At 35.6% G+C, this 16,789-nt stretch overlaps 1 protein-coding gene across 2 annotated transcripts in view; it reads right to left on the bottom strand.

The window, feature by feature from the left end:
* KITLG (KIT ligand) overlaps positions 1-16,789 on the bottom strand; it is an 84,559-nt gene that overhangs the window by 19,681 nt on the left and 48,089 nt on the right. The window contains exons 4-6 of one of the 2 annotated variants that reach the window (XM_036905334.2): positions 7,795-7,965; positions 5,453-5,612; positions 4,668-4,751 (exon numbers count right to left, since the gene is read on the bottom strand). In XM_036905334.2, coding sequence (XP_036761229.1) covers positions 4,668-4,751; positions 5,453-5,612; positions 7,795-7,965 — 415 coding nt within the window. The remainder of the gene's footprint in view (positions 1-4,667; positions 4,752-5,452; positions 5,613-7,794; positions 7,966-16,789) is intronic. The other variant, XM_036905335.2, reaches the window with a different exon arrangement.

Below are 16,789 nucleotides of genomic sequence, written 5' to 3'. Positions count from 1 at the left end.
AGCTTGTGCTCTGATTGCTACAATTGTTCATAAGTAGTAATTTTTTTCTCTGAGCAGTCGGTCTCAACTATAGACTTAAAGTATTCAGTAAACCATATAAACAGATGTGCTATTATCCAGGCTCTGTTGTCCCAAGTATACAGCACAGGTAGAGTAGATTTAGCATAATTCTTAAGGGCTCTAGGATTTTTGTAATGGCAAATGAGCATTGGCTTCCACTTAAAGTCACCAGCTACATTAGTTCCTAGTGATAGCCTGTCCTTTAAAGCCAGACATTGACTTGTCTTCTCCAGCTATGAAATTCCTAGATGGCATCTTCTTCCAATAGAAGGAACATTGACTCTATTTTGAAATTCTGTTGTTTAGCATTAGCCACCTTCATTAATTACTTAGCTCTATCTTCTGGATAACTTACTGCAGCTTCTATGTCAGCACCTGCTGCTTCACTTTGTAGTTTGATATTATAGAGAGGGCTTCTTTCCTTCAACCTCAAGAACCAATCTCTGCTGGCTTCAAACTTATCTTCTGTAGCTTCCTCACCTCTCTCAGCCTTCACAGAATTGAAGAGGATTAGGGCTTTGTTCTGGATTAGTCCTTGGCTTAAGGGAATGTTGTGGCTGGTTTGATCTATCCAGACCACTAAAACTTTCTCCATGTCAGCAATAAGGCTGTTTCACTTTGTTATCATTCACGTGTTCCTTGGAGTAGTACTTTTAATTTTCTTCAAGAACTTTTTCTCTGCATTCACAACTTGGCTAACAGTTTTGGTGCAAGAGACCTGGCTGTCAGCATACCTTCCACACTAAACTTAATTTCTCACTTTTGAATTAAAGTGAGAGATATGCAAGTCTTCTTTTCACTTGAACACTTGGAAGCCAGTGTAGGGTTATTAACTGGCCTAATTTCAATATTGCTGTGTTTCAGGAAACTGGAAAGCCTGAGGCGAGGGAGATGGGGAAACGGCTGGTTGATGGGGCAGTCAGAATACCCACAACATTTATTAAGTTCACCACCTTATATGGATACACTTTGTGGTAACACAAAACAATAGTAACGTCAATACTATCATTATTTATTGCCATAACAATGAAAAAGTTTGAAACAGTGTTTGAATTACCAATGTGACACAGACTTGAAGTGAGTAAAATGCTGCAGGAAAAATGGTGCCTACAGACTTGGCCACTGCAGGGTTGCCACGAACCTTCAATTTATAAAAAATGCAGTGTCTGAAGTACAATAAAGCAAGTGCAATAAAATGAGGTCTGCCTGTAGATATACTGCGTATATGTGTGATTCCTCTCAGAAGGACAGGGGAGAGAATGAAGAAAAATGTTTGAAAAAGTTATAGCCAAATTTCCCCTAAATTTTGGGGGAAATAAAGGTATATAATGCCTAAAAGCTTCACAAACAAGAAAGATACACACAAAGAAAACCATCCCTAGTTACATCTTATTTCCACTGCCAAACAAGAAAAATTTGCAAGGCAGAGAGAAAAGGGCTCTGTATGTAGGAGGAAAAAATCCAAATGTTGGATTTGTCATAAATGACAGAAGCAGCATGACAGTGTTGTAATATCTTAAAAGGATTGAAAGAAAAGAACTGTTAGTCCAGAATTCCGTATCTAGTCGTAAGTACCTGCAATACTGAAGATAGAAACAGTTTTCAATTAAAAGAAAAAAAGATTGTTACCAGTAGATCTATACTACAGGAAATGCTAAAGGAATTAACACAAAATGGAAACTTGAGATTATAAGAGGGAATGAAGAGTTCAAGAAGTAATAAATATGTAGGTAAATATAAAAAAATAATATTTTCTTCTCTTACATTCTTTGAAAGATATATGATGGCTGAAAGCAATAATTTTAAGACTATTGTGGAGTTCATAATTTACATAGATCTATATGAACAGTACAAAAAATGTTTGTGGGTAAGTGGAACTATCCTATTTCAAAGTTTGTTAGTTTTTTTCTGAGGTGCTATAATATTTACTCTGAGTAGCATGTCACAAAGCAAAGGCTGTATATTGTAATTCCTAAAGCAAACACAAAAGAATGCAAAAAGGTGCATTTGGGAAGCCAGAATAATTAAAGAAAGAACACACACACACAAATTAGCCCCGAAGAAGGTTGGAAAGGAGGTATAGACAATAAATGGTGCAAACAGGAAACAACAAAACAGTAGCCCCAAATCCAACCAAATTAATAATTGTATTAAATATAAACTGATGAAATCCTCTAATTAAAATTCAAAGTCAAAAGACTTGAAAAATTGACTCAACTATATCCTCTGTCTCAGAGATGTCCTTTAAAAACAATATGCTGAGAAACCTTCTGCATCCGTGGATGTTTTATTGCCCTTGTCTAGCTTGGATTAACACTTAGTCTACAGGCACACACCTGATCATCTACATTTGCCCTCTTACAGCACTAAACTATGTTTTCTACCTCTATCTTGCATCTACTTACCACTTCAGCATTTTAATTAAAATAATAATAATAATAATAATATTAAAGGGAGAAATGTGGGATTCACATATAAATCAAGTATAAAAATCAAATGAATATTCATATTTGACCTGATTGTTTATAGTTCATAATGACTGATCAAAACCGAAAGTTTCTGTGATGACTGCCCTTGTACTGTTCACTATGTAAGAACTTATTCACTATGTAAGAATTTGTCCACCATGTAAGAACTTGTTTGTTATGCTTCAGAAGATTGGAGACTGATGAGAATTAGGCTGGGGGTGGATTAATGATTGTGCATTGAGCATTGACTCCCCTATACAGAATTTTATTGTTGTTAACAACCATTTGATCAATAAATATGAGAGATGCCCTCTCAAAAACAAAACAAAACAAAACAAAAAACCAATATGCTGAAAATTAAAGGAAGAAAAAAGTATATACTATGAAAACAGTAAATGTAAGAAACACTGGGTCAACTAATGTCAGATGAAATATACCTCAGGACAAAGAACAAAAACCAGAAGTAATGAGGGATATTTCAGTAAGACATAAAGATGAATAACTCAGAAGACACATAATAATAATAAGTGTATAAGCAACTAATAATAGAGCTTCAAAATACATGATGTGAAAAACTCTGAACCAAAAGGAGAAATGGCTAAATCCACAATCAAAAAAGAAAGATTTCTAATGCCCTTCTTTCAGTAATGGATAAAAAATTACACAAAAAATTTAATATGAATATAGAAATCTGAGACAAACTATCAACCACTTTGATCAATTGAGAATGCTACACTTGACAGTTGAATAATACACGTCTCAATAAATTTCAAAATATTACAGCATTTGTTCTATGATATTAGAATTTAGAAACCAATAAGAAACTACATATTTAGACAAACAATCCACTTTTATATTACCTATGAATCAAGAAATCATGAGACTTAAAAAAATATTTTTCCATAAATGATAAATGGAAACACAAGATAACACAATGTGTGGGATGTACCCAAAGTTCAATGATCATGTTTTTCTACCTTAAGAACTTAAGAAACTAGAACAAGTTGAGCAAATTAAACCCAAAGTAGAAGGAAACAAATAAAAAACATTAGAAATCAATGAAATATAGACTAAGAAGTCAAAAGTTCCTTCTTTGAAAAGGTTAGTAAATCCTGTAGTTAACTGACTAACAAAGTCCCATTTTAAAACTTTTAGATCGCATGTGTTACGTGATTTAATATTTTAGAAGGTTCTGTCCTGAAAATATTATATATTATATAGTATCCTCAGGTCTGGATAGCACTTCAGGTCTGGATAATCAAATACATTAATATTTCTGTAATGAAATATATAAATATTAGCTTTTAGAAGGATAAAGACTATAATAACCTCATCTCAGCTCAGGTCAAGTTTTGGTGGCAAAAATTCCAAAACAAATTGGATATTGGAGATTTGTGAAAAATTCTGAATTGCAGAATTGCCATTGTGGATTTGTACTCAATTAATTATTCTCTTTTACAGATAGGTCTTCTATGTCCCTGAACATATGATAGTGTCCCATTACTAAGTCTTATGGGATGACTTTCTTAGCTAAGATCACAGGATGAGTTTTTTCTTTCTACAGCTTCCATGAGATTAGAGAGTCAGAATATTTAGTAAATCCAATGACCTTTGCTTGCATTTGAAGAGAAGACATTAGACTTCCAAGACACTGGGTTCTTGGTGAAAGAGGACAGAAATTCCAGATAAAGAAGCATTTTCTCTAACATATAATTTTATAGTACAATATCAAAGTCATCAAATTTTCAAACACACAGTAGTAAATACTGAAACATCCTAGAAATTCTGTATGACCAGCATTTGTACTTTCCATTTTAGAATGTTGTCAGGCAAATTCCACATGAAACATATTTCAAGTCAATGATGAGAAAAGCTTAAATTATATTTTAAAAATTAATTGCATGCTTTATTTAGAATCTTAGCAGAAAATTTATTGGCCCAATTACCTAACATTGTCAAGCTATAGGGAAGTCAATTCTACAAACCTAATATTTATTCTCAGGAAGACTATAACAGGGAGAACAGTAACAGAAGAGTATTAATTGTAATAATTGTAGAAATTTCCTTTAAAACCCATGCAATACTCCTATAGATGCTAATTGGAGCCATGCATGCATTAAATCAGATATGTGTACTTACTATTACTGCTACTGCTGTCATTCCTAAGAGAGCTGGCTGCAACAGGGGGTAACATAAATGGTTTTGTGACACTGACTCTGGAATCTAAATAGAAAGCAATAATGTGTCAGTGTTGTATGGTGATTTACATAAGTTACAGAGTCCCCAAAAGGCCAAAGTACAAAACTAGAATACTTTCCAGGTCTGCTTCCCAAATCTAGATTATTCAGATCCTATTTATCTCATACTGGGTCTTGCTGTTCTATTTTTTGTTAAGAAACTCACCGCAGTCACCTTGTAGAACAAAGCTTCATTGCCTCCATATGCCAATAAATATAAATAATGCAAATTATTGGTCATTTAAAAAAAAATCTATGAAATTAAGATTTTTGTATTATAGAGACCCAGTGAAGAAAAAAGGAATCTCAGTACAGAGTAAGTGGTCTAGAAGGGAATTCGTGACTCATAGATGTTTAAGGAAAAGAGTCGAGAAGACTGGAGGTGAAGAATAATATAATTGTAAGTACTAGCAAATATCAGATAACAATTATGAGTGACTATCTCATGTATTGTTTACTCATACATAATTCTTTAATTTGAAAATGATGAGTGCTGTTTTGGTTTGAAAATTGACAAATCAACAACCATTCATTTCTTTCAGGCCATTGATACTTGCTTTTATATTAGACATACACACAGATCTTTCTCTAGCTACACATAACTGAGTCAAAGGCAGATTATTACTTACATATATAAGATTCAAACTTGCAATTTACTTTTCTAAATTAGAAATACTTGTGTCTTACCTTTTTCAGGACTCAATGTTGAAGAAAACATGCATTCACTAATTTTAGGTGCTACCATCTTCAAGTCCTTAAAGGCATCGATGGATCTATTAAAAATGCCAAAGAATTCTTCAGGAGTGAACAGCCTGGGCTCTGGGCTCTTAGATGATTTTTTTACATTCTAAAAAGGAAAAAGCAGGATTATATATTTCAAATGGTCTATACAGCTTTAACTGATGTAAGGTGAATAGACTGTAAGTATGTCCTTCAAATCAAGTAAAATTAACACTTTTAGACAACTATTTTAACACACAATATTCAAAATGGTACCACAGGACAGTGATCCTCCAGGGCTCAACTCCTGATAAAAGCGATGGGGTGGCAGTGCGGGTGAGTAAGGTGAACACAACATCATGAAATAATCTATGCAACAAACTCAAGACACTGTTCTTCAGAGATGCTCATTAAAATCATTACTACTAGCCCTTCCATAACACATGCTCCAAGTAGCCCAAAATTCAAAATCTGATGGTATTGAATGCTGGTAAGTATAAGGAGCAAAGGTGACTCTTACACATGGGTGGAGTAATATAAATAGGTACAGTTGACAGTATCTAGTAAAATTGGACACATGCCCACCCTATGACCCACAAATTCCTAGGGTAAATACTACTAGGTAAAAACTACTAGGGAAATACTCTAGTGAAGCTCTTGCACATATACACCAGGAGACATATAAGAAAATTCTTAGCAGCAGTGTTTATACACCTTTACTTCAATCATCTAGGGAGCAGTTTGATAGTGACATAGTGAATCAATGGAATACTCTATAAGCAGTAAAAAAAATTAACTACAAATTAACTACAACTCTGTGCATCAATGTGGATATATTTTATAAACACAGTGCTAAATGAAAGAAATCACAAAAGGATAAAAAGAGTGTGATTAATTTCTATAAAGTCCCCCAAAAAGCAAATCAAGGCTATATTTTAGGAATTCACTGATGCAGGATTATAAAGAAAATCAGGTAATATGAGTTAACCCCTCTGTAGCACTTACTCTGTACCTGCTTTAAGTGCTTTATACATATTAGCTCAGTCTCTAAAGCAACTGAGAAATACCACCTGGTATGAATCATCTGGGTTCCAAAGTGCCATGATTAGTAAACATACATTAATCAGTATTTGTAATGCTCTTTCTGTCATTGCTATTTACTGAACATCTAACTCATTTTTTAAGCCCCAATGCATATAATTTCCTTCATGACACCTTGTCTGATATACTCTACTTTTTGTGACCTCCAGTTCTTATCAATACCATTAGCACACTATTTGTACTAATACAATAAAAAAGGAGATGTTAACTCTAAGATATCATTGATTGTAAGATACATTCTGATTCAGAAACTAGAAAGTAAAATAACAGAAGTGATGAAATACAGTGATTAGCCTATTAGCAAGGAAAGAATTCTGAGATTGGAGAACACAAATGGGACTGATATTGGGTATTAAAGAGTAATGGCATTTGGATGGGAAAAGGAGTATTTGAGTATTACACTACAGAATCACATTTAACACCTTGGGTTTAAACTTTTAGAAGGCCTGTAGGCTACACCTTGGCTTGGGAACTCTGCCAAAGAGGCTTCCCAAGACTTAATCTAATACAGATATAGTATTATAAAATAATACTAAAAATATTAACATTATTTTGCCAGATGCAGTGCTAAAGCACTCATCCTGAATCATCTAATGTCAAGTCTATGAGCTGACATGTCACTGTTCCCATTTTAGGCATAAAGAAAGTGAACACACAGGGGTTAAATTCACAAAGCTAATTAGCGAGACGATTTGAACTCCAGCTTCTCAGTCTTAATCTTTAGAAGCACACTGCCTCTTGAATACGCTTAGAACCCAAAGTACTGCTATGCCTATAATATGAAGTTGGTGAAACAAGTCACCAAGCCACGTGGAGATGTTAGCATGCCCTTCTTTGCTGACATGATTGCCATGGATGAGAAGTTAATGTCGGTGTTCATTATGGGTGTTTCCATTTAAAGGTCAATGAACATTTGTAACCTAATAGGAAGGTTATGAGAACTATACTCTCATGGAATAAATTCAGGGATGTTTTTACATTGTAGTGAGAATAAACTTTATTTGTATATTAAGTGACAACATTAAAGTCTCAATGTGCATTTTGGCATTGTGGTATAACTAGAAACATCTATTTTCTGTGCTCATCTGAAAAAAATTTTAAATTAAAAGTTTATAAATTAAAAATCACACAAATAAAGATGCCACCACCAATCAGCATAAGTTTTAGAGAAGAGTGGGTAAAAGCAATCCCAATGAGTATAAGGTTACCTCCAACGGGTGTCCTTCCATGCATTCCACAAGGTCATCCACTATTTTCACAAGTTTGTCTATGATAGAATAATTACTCAAGCCTTCAGAAATATTTGAAAACTTGTCCAGAAGATCAGTCAGGCTGACTGATAACTGTTTCACCATCTCTCTTATCCAACAATGACTAGGCTGCAAGAAATTGAAGATAAAGCATCTATTTATGTTAAGTATGGTTATCTCAGATCATCTTTCAAAGCCATCAGTGTTTTAGTCATTGACTGCTGGACAAAGGATTTCCTTATAACAGGTCAGTTCTTGTATTTTGTTCAACCCAGATCTAACATCTATTTCAAAATGTACAAACGCATAAAGACCAGAGGAACATGTTGCTGGTAAAGATTTTGCTCATTTATGGAAATAAATCAAGATGAGACAGAGACAACTTGTACCCTTGACAAGGTCCAGCTAGTAATAAAATTTATTATTTATTCTTCTACTGAAGAATATTTATTGTTCACTCACTTTCTTAAAAGGGCTTTAGACAGAAGGAATAACAAACACTTGTGGGAGAGAGTCCTAGACCTCAAGGAACTTCGGTCTTTTGGTGAACTGGATATGAAACAATGGATTAATAGTAGCTTACTTTTCTCAAGTGCTTGACAGTTTTCAAGGCTTCTTTATAAATGAATTCACAAAGGTGTTTAAAAACAACAATAACAGAAAAAACAGCCCTGGCAGGAGTGTGGTCTGAGAGAAAAGCACATTTGCCTGAGTGATTTTCTCTACCTAAGATCAGCTACATAATTTGTGGTGGTAGGGGAAAAATGAAAATGTATTTATTGTTCAAAAACTTGTTCAAAAAATGATTAAGAATTTCAAGATGGTGACATAATAGCATGAAACTAAAGGTGAAGCGCCACCTATGAAGCCAGCCTCCCCACTGGTTGGAAGCTCAAGCCTAGGAGTCAGCTATAACTGGGCTCTATTCTGGGAGACAGTCTCCAGGCAAGCTACTTAAGTTCTCTGAGCCTCACTCTGCCTCTCCATAGAATGAGAATAATGGAACCAGGTGGCTGTGGGGAGCTGATGTACAAACTCTTAATGTAAGTTTCATGAGGGCAGTATTTTTATAAAATCTTGATCCCTGGGGTGGTATCTTTAGGGCCTAGAACAGTGTCTGGAATATAGGCATCGCTCAGAAACTATTTGCTGAGCAAATGGGTTCAGAACTTGATTGAATGAGAAAAAGCACTCTAGGGGTCCACACTTTTATAAAGGGGCCAGATGGCAAATACTTTAGGCTTTGCATATCAAGAGGCAAAAACCAAGCATATTTTGTAGAAACATTTTTAGAAAACACATTTCAACAAAATTTTTATTTAAAAAATTAAGTGTAATAAAAATAATTGACTATAATTCTTTTGCATAATAGAGTTTAATTTCTTTTGTCATGTAGGTCTACCAATAAGAAGAATGGAATTCTTTATTCTGGTGTCAATACTTTGTGTGGTTGGGGTTTGAAGCATTCTATATCAGCAAATAGCCCACAAATGTTCATTTGAAAAAACAATCTCACTGGCTCTCCACACAAAATCTGGCCCTATGGGGTGTATCTGCTTACCCCTGCTATAAATGGCTGTGGATAAGTAAAGGTTTGGGTTATTAGGAAAAATTCTTAGAGCATTAGAACAGATTTTAATATTTTTAAAATACATTATTTAAAATATAAAATTGTTCATAAATTCATATACTTCTTTATTTTAACATTATCCCTTATAAACATCTTTTAAGTGAAGACTCTGGTTTATTTTTTTTTAAGTCTTCTAAAATGTAACAGTAAGAAAAATAATTGTTAGGGATAGCTAAATTTGTCTTAGTTTATTAAAATCCTAGATAATATAATTTCTATTGTAATAAAAATATTGTAATCATAGAGTACCTGACGCCATGTGAAATTAATCTAACCACTAAGTTTGTTTGTCTACTAGCACACTATCTCTGTGGGAGACAGTCAAGTAATCTATTTATTCTAAATTATACAAGGAGGTTATTTTATATTCATTTAACAGAATAGTTCTAATTAATATAATACAGCCAAAAAGGAAACTAGTTTATCTCTGGATAGGTAAGCCCCAGTTCCTGGAAGCATTAAATGTCATTCAAAACTTTAAGGAGTATTGGCTCTGGCTTCAGATAAGTTGAATAAACAAACTCCCAAACGAGAATTAGTTAATTAGGACATTTCATTCAATTCGTCAACCAAGTTCTCAAAGACTATGTGTTCCCAAAGTATGTTCAGAACGGATTCTTTGTTTTGATAAATCAATGCTTATCTCAAGCACATGCAAGTTCATATTTGCATCATTAAAAGTCTCTTTCTAAGCTGTCAGTCTTTCTTTTGGCACTGCATTACTCTCCAAGTTTCCCTTCATTTAGGCATTGGGAATTCCCTTTAGATAGTTGGCCTTATCAGAAAGGGGCAGATTTCCTAGGATGTGGGATACAGCACATACTGTAAATTTTTTTTGAATAGTGCTTATATGGTAGAATAGCCTTCACTGATTAGTTCATTTTGGTGTAATTATGCAAATTTTTCTGTGGCGAGCAGATTCCATGTATTACTCTCTTCAAACTCTGTCCTTGCTCTACTTTATAAATATGCCTGCCTGTCCTCATCTCAGATCTCTGACATGTAGGAACCAAAATCAAAATCCCTTGTTTTGAACTAAGGCACCCCTTTTGTTTCTGTGGCCTTTGCCTTAAATGAACAGATTCCTTCTTTTTGCCTTTTTTTTTTTTTTTGCTTTTTTGTGGTTAAAGTAGTAAAGATTTTGTTTATATGTTTCTTATTTTTAAACTGGGGAATTCTGGGGTGCTTACTGCCATTTCTGTTTATCTCTACTGTCAACTAAACTATACTTACACTCTTTATTCAAGTTCTCATTTAGTTCTGACCAGTCCCTCACTGGGAACCTCCCTACCCCATCTTCACATACCAAATCAGTAGTTCCAGTAATCAACTTTTTCCAGTAAAATGTTCAACCCTAAATCTGCAATTTCTTTAAGTTAAGTCATGGAATTCTCACAATCTAATCCTAGCCTAGTATCTGCTCTTTTAAACTTATGAACAATTTGTTGATCGTTGATATGAACTCCTGGACTATGCTGTTAGAAAAAGTATTCTAAAAAGTCCTATAATTGTATTTCACTCATTGTTCATTCTTGACCTAATTTCCCTGGAAAAGACTGTTTAATCAATGCAAACTCCTACCTTTTCATTAAGCTGCTTAAAGAGTTTTGTTTCTGCTTTTTAACAGTGTTGGATTTATTGAAGATAAAACTAAGGTAAACAAGTAATATTAAGTATCAGTCAGTTTTGACCCATTTGCCTCCAAGAGAGGAAGCCAGTTTCAACTAGAACATCAAGCAGGTTCATATTTTCTCTTTAATTAAATATAGTCAATGATTTGCAAAGAGAACAAAACAAAATGAACTGAGTACTTCATTGGTGAGATAATAAGAGGTCTTTCCATTTTTCGACTCTTCCAAGATTATGATTAGGAAATGGATGTTTAAAGGTTGTGAAGTTCACAAATGTAATTTTTTTCCTTTGCCTTAGTAACAGTCATTATTGTCACTGTTTCTTATCTTTCAGAGACCATTTTATGCTTAAATAGTTCTATATAAATATTTAAGTTAGACATTCATTGGAAGAATGTAAAATATAAAAAAAAGACATTCTCTCTTTCACTAGTAGAATAAAGTGAAGGAGAAGGAAAGTTGCTAAAACTGCACAAGATGTCAGAGAGGTGGAGGAAAGAAAGTACCATGAGTTCCAAATGACTGATTTAACTAAATGGTTAAACAAAAGGTATAAAAGCTACTAGAATTAAAGGCATTCTAAACATAAATAAGAATATGACTGCTTCTGCAGACCAACAATGAAAGTATACATGCATATTCTAAACCAACAAACTTAAAATAGATGATAAATGAATTTTACAACATGTGTGATATCATACTTCTGCATTCCCAGAGCTGGCAGCTTTGAGACCCTGGCTGAAATAAAGTGGGTGCTTTACAAACATCCTGAGGACTTGCTAATAAGGCTGGTATGCTTCCTCCTCTCCATCCCTTGCTTTGTTCAAGAAACTACTGTGGTTTATTAGTTGAAAGAACTGGACACATTATTCTGCATCAGTCTTAGAGGCAGAGGAGTCTCTAAGAGCAGTCCCCTAAGGTGTGTGGAGTCAGAAGGTTTCCCCATAAGGAAAGGAGACAGAACATGCTGTGGTATTTCTGCAGGACCGCCCTTGGCACTACTTTCCATCAGCAGCTCTCTGTAGAGGGAGCCTGGTGTGCTGGCTCAGTGGACCCAACGTGGTAGGCACCTACACAGCAAGAGAGGTCTCTACAGACAGTTTGGGGTAAAATACCATTCGCGATTCTGAAGGAGAAAAGCCCTGGCTCTTAAACTATGAGGCCTCTGAGGAATATTCACAAGGAGTATTCACCCAGTCTTCTAATTCAACTAATCTAATTACCAGCATTACCACCCAGTTTGACTGTTTTTGTTTTGTTTTCTTTAATGTGGGTCAAATCTCAGTCTTGCCAGAATTAGAGGTATGAATGCCCAAGACACAAAGCATCTCTCTTTCCTCTTGTGCTTCCGGCATTTGCCCCCACTGTTGAGCAAGCAACAGAATCCAGAGCCATGCCATTAAAGTCCCAAGACTTTAGATCTGGGAGGAATCCTAAAGACCATCTGGGCTAGTCCCAGTTTCTAAATGGAAAAGCGAGGCCTAGAGCAGTGAAGTGGTTTGTTGAAGGTTATACAACAAATTTAAGACAGAAGATTTAGAAGCAAAGACTCCCACACACTAGCCTCATTCTTTTGTCAGCGAGTCTAGCCAAAGAACATACAGCTAAAGTATTTTTTTCTGCCAGGTTCACCATGTATCTTGTGTCTCACGTCTGGACCAGGCACACTAGTCCTGAGGCTTAATTCAGAGATTCTGAGGATGGAAATGGCTCTTTCTGACTCATTTCCATGAATCCAGAGCCATACTAGTGACAGTGAATTTCTCTGAGGAAAGGTTATAACCAAAGAGCAAAAGTTAGCTGCCATGAGTGGACTCTGTTTCTTCCCCTTCTGGTTTCACTTTTAGGATTAGAAGCGGACATTCCCCTGCCACTCTCAAACTTTCCATGGGCAGGCAAATTTAAAGCATTCCTATAATGCACTTCGCAAAATATTGTGCGTTCACATTACTAGTGTGGGTCTCTAACATCTGAACTGCCTTTTGGGTGAGCTGGGTTTTGTTATGATTTATTTTAGTCCTCTCCCTAGACAATTCATTGGGGACATCAGTGTTCACTTTAAGTATCTATGCATTTTCTGGTTTGGTTATGTAGAAACCTCAATCTGCTTAATTTGATAATCAGCCCAAACACTATAAATATGTGTTGTTTTCCAAAGCAGGCCTATAAATGGCCCCTTAGTCAGACACAACATAGCACAGTGAGGAAGGAATAGCATGGGGAGGTGAGGGCAGCCATGATAACTGCAGGCATAGTTTCCAGTCCCAACTCTGTACACACACTTTGTGATTTTGGGCAAGTCATTTAAGCCATTTAGAGCTTCAGTGTCTCTTTCCATAAAGGGTCTGTCTTATTTGTGCTGGCCAATCATTAGCCACTCAAAATGTGTCTAGTGTGACTGAACCACTAAAATTTTAATTTTGCCCAATTTTAACTTGTTTATGTGTAAAATATTTGATTTGGTGACTATAAAACTTTTGGGAAAGCTTAGGTATGTGAATCTGCCTTTTCAATTGTAAATTGTATGAAAATATAAATATGGAGTAAATATTTTTGAAAATTTAGCATCCTTACTGGAACATGCTATAGGTGTGAAATGCCTACTAGGAAAAAAGAGGTGAAATATTTCATAAAAATTTTATACTGATTATAGGGTAAAATAACATTTTGGATAATTAGACTAAATATATTTAATTTCACTTTTTTAAAAATGTGGCTATTGGACAGTTTTTAAGATTAAATATGTGGCTTCTATTATATTTCTGTCAAACAGTAATGGTTTGGATATCCTGAACAGTGTCTTAACACAGTCACTTTTTACTAAGATGGGCCTATAGTTTGAGTACACAAAAGAGTCATTTAAAAATAGTATTTAATGTTATATTTTATTCATTTAACTAACTTTTTTACACTTACTCCTTGTAAATAAATATTCTTTTATTATATGAGAGAGAGAATTAGATAAGTATATAGCATCCACTTGGCTGACTTATTCTATTTCTATAGGAAGTACTCCAAATCATAGGGGCTGGACCTCAGGGCCCATACTTAAAACTGGTGAACTTACCTTGTTCTCTACCTGATTGGACATTGGTGGACCCGAGCCAGATGGGCAGTCAGGAAGTCCCTTCCCAAAATTGGTAGTGGTGATAGAAACTGAGAATCAGTCTTGGACCAGGGCCAACATTTGTAACATGTAAATTTGGGAAGCCTGAGACAATTACATTCTACCAGGTGAGTGGAACAGAGGAGCAAAATTCTGCACAAGCAGAAAGAATAAGGCAGAGGTGGGGAAAGGAAAAGCTGGAGTCCCTCCATGAGGCCTGGCTGCATCCTTGCCTTGACTAGAATGCTATTCTTCACAATCCTTGTGGTAATGAGACCTGTTGCTGTTGTTAAGCTTGAGTTCATTACTGTTAGAACCAAAGCAGTCTTAATGAGTAAGACAGGCTCTTGAAATCAGACTTTTTTCTCCACCAGTTAAATGTTTACTGGCAAGTAGTTTTTGAGTAGCTACTACCTGCCTGAAAGATAAAGAAATACAAAGGAGTGAAATATCTGTTCCCTAATCTTCAGATAAATAAAAATGCAGTAAAAAACAAAAAACATAACAAAATGATAATGTTGACATCCGACAATTATTGTATATATACCATATCTTGGATTTTTCATCCTAATTATATCTCACACCAATACTTGGAAATAAATACTCAACATATACAATTTTAAACAGCTATGTAAGCAATATGATCAGCTACCCAAATAGTTTCTGGACAAATTCTACAGAAATTCAGAGATAATGAACAAAATGTAAGGTCCACAGAGCAGACACCATGTTGGTGTTATTGACCACTGGTTCCCCCAGAGCCAAGAAAAAGCAGAGTTGGGGTGATATCAATTTTTACTAGCCAGATGGTATAGGAAAGAGAGAGCAAAAGTGTCTGGATAGTAGGAATTGGACTTGTGAGAAAAAAGGATCCTAAATTGACCTTAGAGGAGATGGCCACTCACATACTTTTAGGCACAAGATACTGTATGATTGATTCTGTGGGTAGAATTTGGATGTATGGATGGGAAAGAAAAAGACATCCTTGGCAAAGGGGTAGTAGCACTAAGCAAAGTGTTGGATTGCGAATAAGTTCAGCGATTTTAGGAGTCAGGGACACAGCTGGCTGGGGTGGCAGACTATGGGTTAAGGAATAACAGGGATTAAGACAAGGCAGTTAGGATGAGGGAAGATGATGGAGAGTCGTGACTGTCAGATTCAGGAATTTGGCTTTCAGCCTTCAGTCATTGGGAACAATGGGAAAGTTCTTGAATACAGAAATGACTCAATGAAAGTAGTGTAACAGAAGGCTCAAGGCAACCATGATACCTCAAAATTGAATAATACTCTTACACCTAAGATTTTGTGTAAAATGCACACATATCTAAAAGAAGATAACAATAACATTGAGGTGCAGATATTGTGTGATCAGTTGCAGGCACCCCCATCATCAGAACAATCTTGTGGACTCTATTCAGGTCAAATTTGTGCCTCAGGGAAATTCCAAGTGAGGACATGCTGGGGGAACATTTCTCCTTCCTTCCTTCCTCACTTTCTTTCAGCAGATACTTATGAAGTGCCTATCATCCATGAGGCAGTGGGATATAAGAGCAGAAATATACAATTCCTGCCCTCAAAAAAAGTTTACAGGTAAGAGGAACATTATCAATTACATAATTCTATAAATAAATGGAAAACTGCTACTCTGAGGAGTGCTATGGAAAAAATCTCTGATGGAGCATTTGGGTCCAATAAGAAGGAGAGGGAAGGTTTCCTTAAAGAAGTGAGTTTGGAAAGGAAAGAGTCAGGAGTTCCCTAAACAAAAGGACCAATCAGCATTTCAGGTACAGAGAAAGCCTGCCCAGGGGAACAGTGGCAGCAGGGGACATGTGAGGATGACAGACTGAGAGAGGATTTGGAAAGGTGCCAGCTTCAGGTGATAAATTCCTGGAATGGCAAGGAAATGAGAAGAGCACAGAGGCAGCAAGGCAGGCAAAAGAAAGTGGGAATAGTTAAGGGAAATCATGCACACCCCAGGGAGGGCGCTGGAAGAGGGCTGGAGGCTTATTGTTAGAGTAATATTGCATGTGGCCAATGACTTTAACCCTGACTTTAAAATAATGCACATGGTCTTAAAGTGTCCCCCCAAAAGATTGGTTATAAGTTGCTAGTCAGTAAATACACAGAAATAGTGGAACACCTTAACCAGGTAGTCAAACATCACATGACAGGAAGATGGACCCTGTGTACCTCTGGATGTGATAACCTGATGATGTAGCATCATGGCTTAGAATGCATAATCTGAATATAATCATTAGGAAATATCAATCAAATGTTCAAAGAGAAACATTTTACTTAAAGGGGACAACTGTATGATTAAAAGATTTCAATGTCACAAAGACAAAGGCCGAGGGACTCTTAAAGTAGACTAAAGAGATATGATGTTTTAGTGCCCATGAACTTGATGGGCTTAAAACAGCACAGAAGTATTATTTTGCAGTTCTTGAGTTGAGAAGCCCATAATTGTTTTACTAGGCTTAAATCTCTTCCCTTGCCTTTTCCAGCTTTCAGAGGCTACCTGCCTTCCTCATCTTCAAATCCAGCAGTACAATCTCTGAAGCAGTAAAATCTTCAGACCTCTGTGTG

Source organism: Manis pentadactyla, chromosome 10, assembly GCF_030020395.1.
Source record: "Manis pentadactyla isolate mManPen7 chromosome 10, mManPen7.hap1, whole genome shotgun sequence".
Classification (NCBI taxonomy): Eukaryota; Metazoa; Chordata; class Mammalia; order Pholidota; family Manidae; genus Manis; species Manis pentadactyla.
The sequence above is the reverse complement of the archived record's forward strand: the minus strand, read 5'-3'. Positions and strand labels throughout refer to the sequence as shown.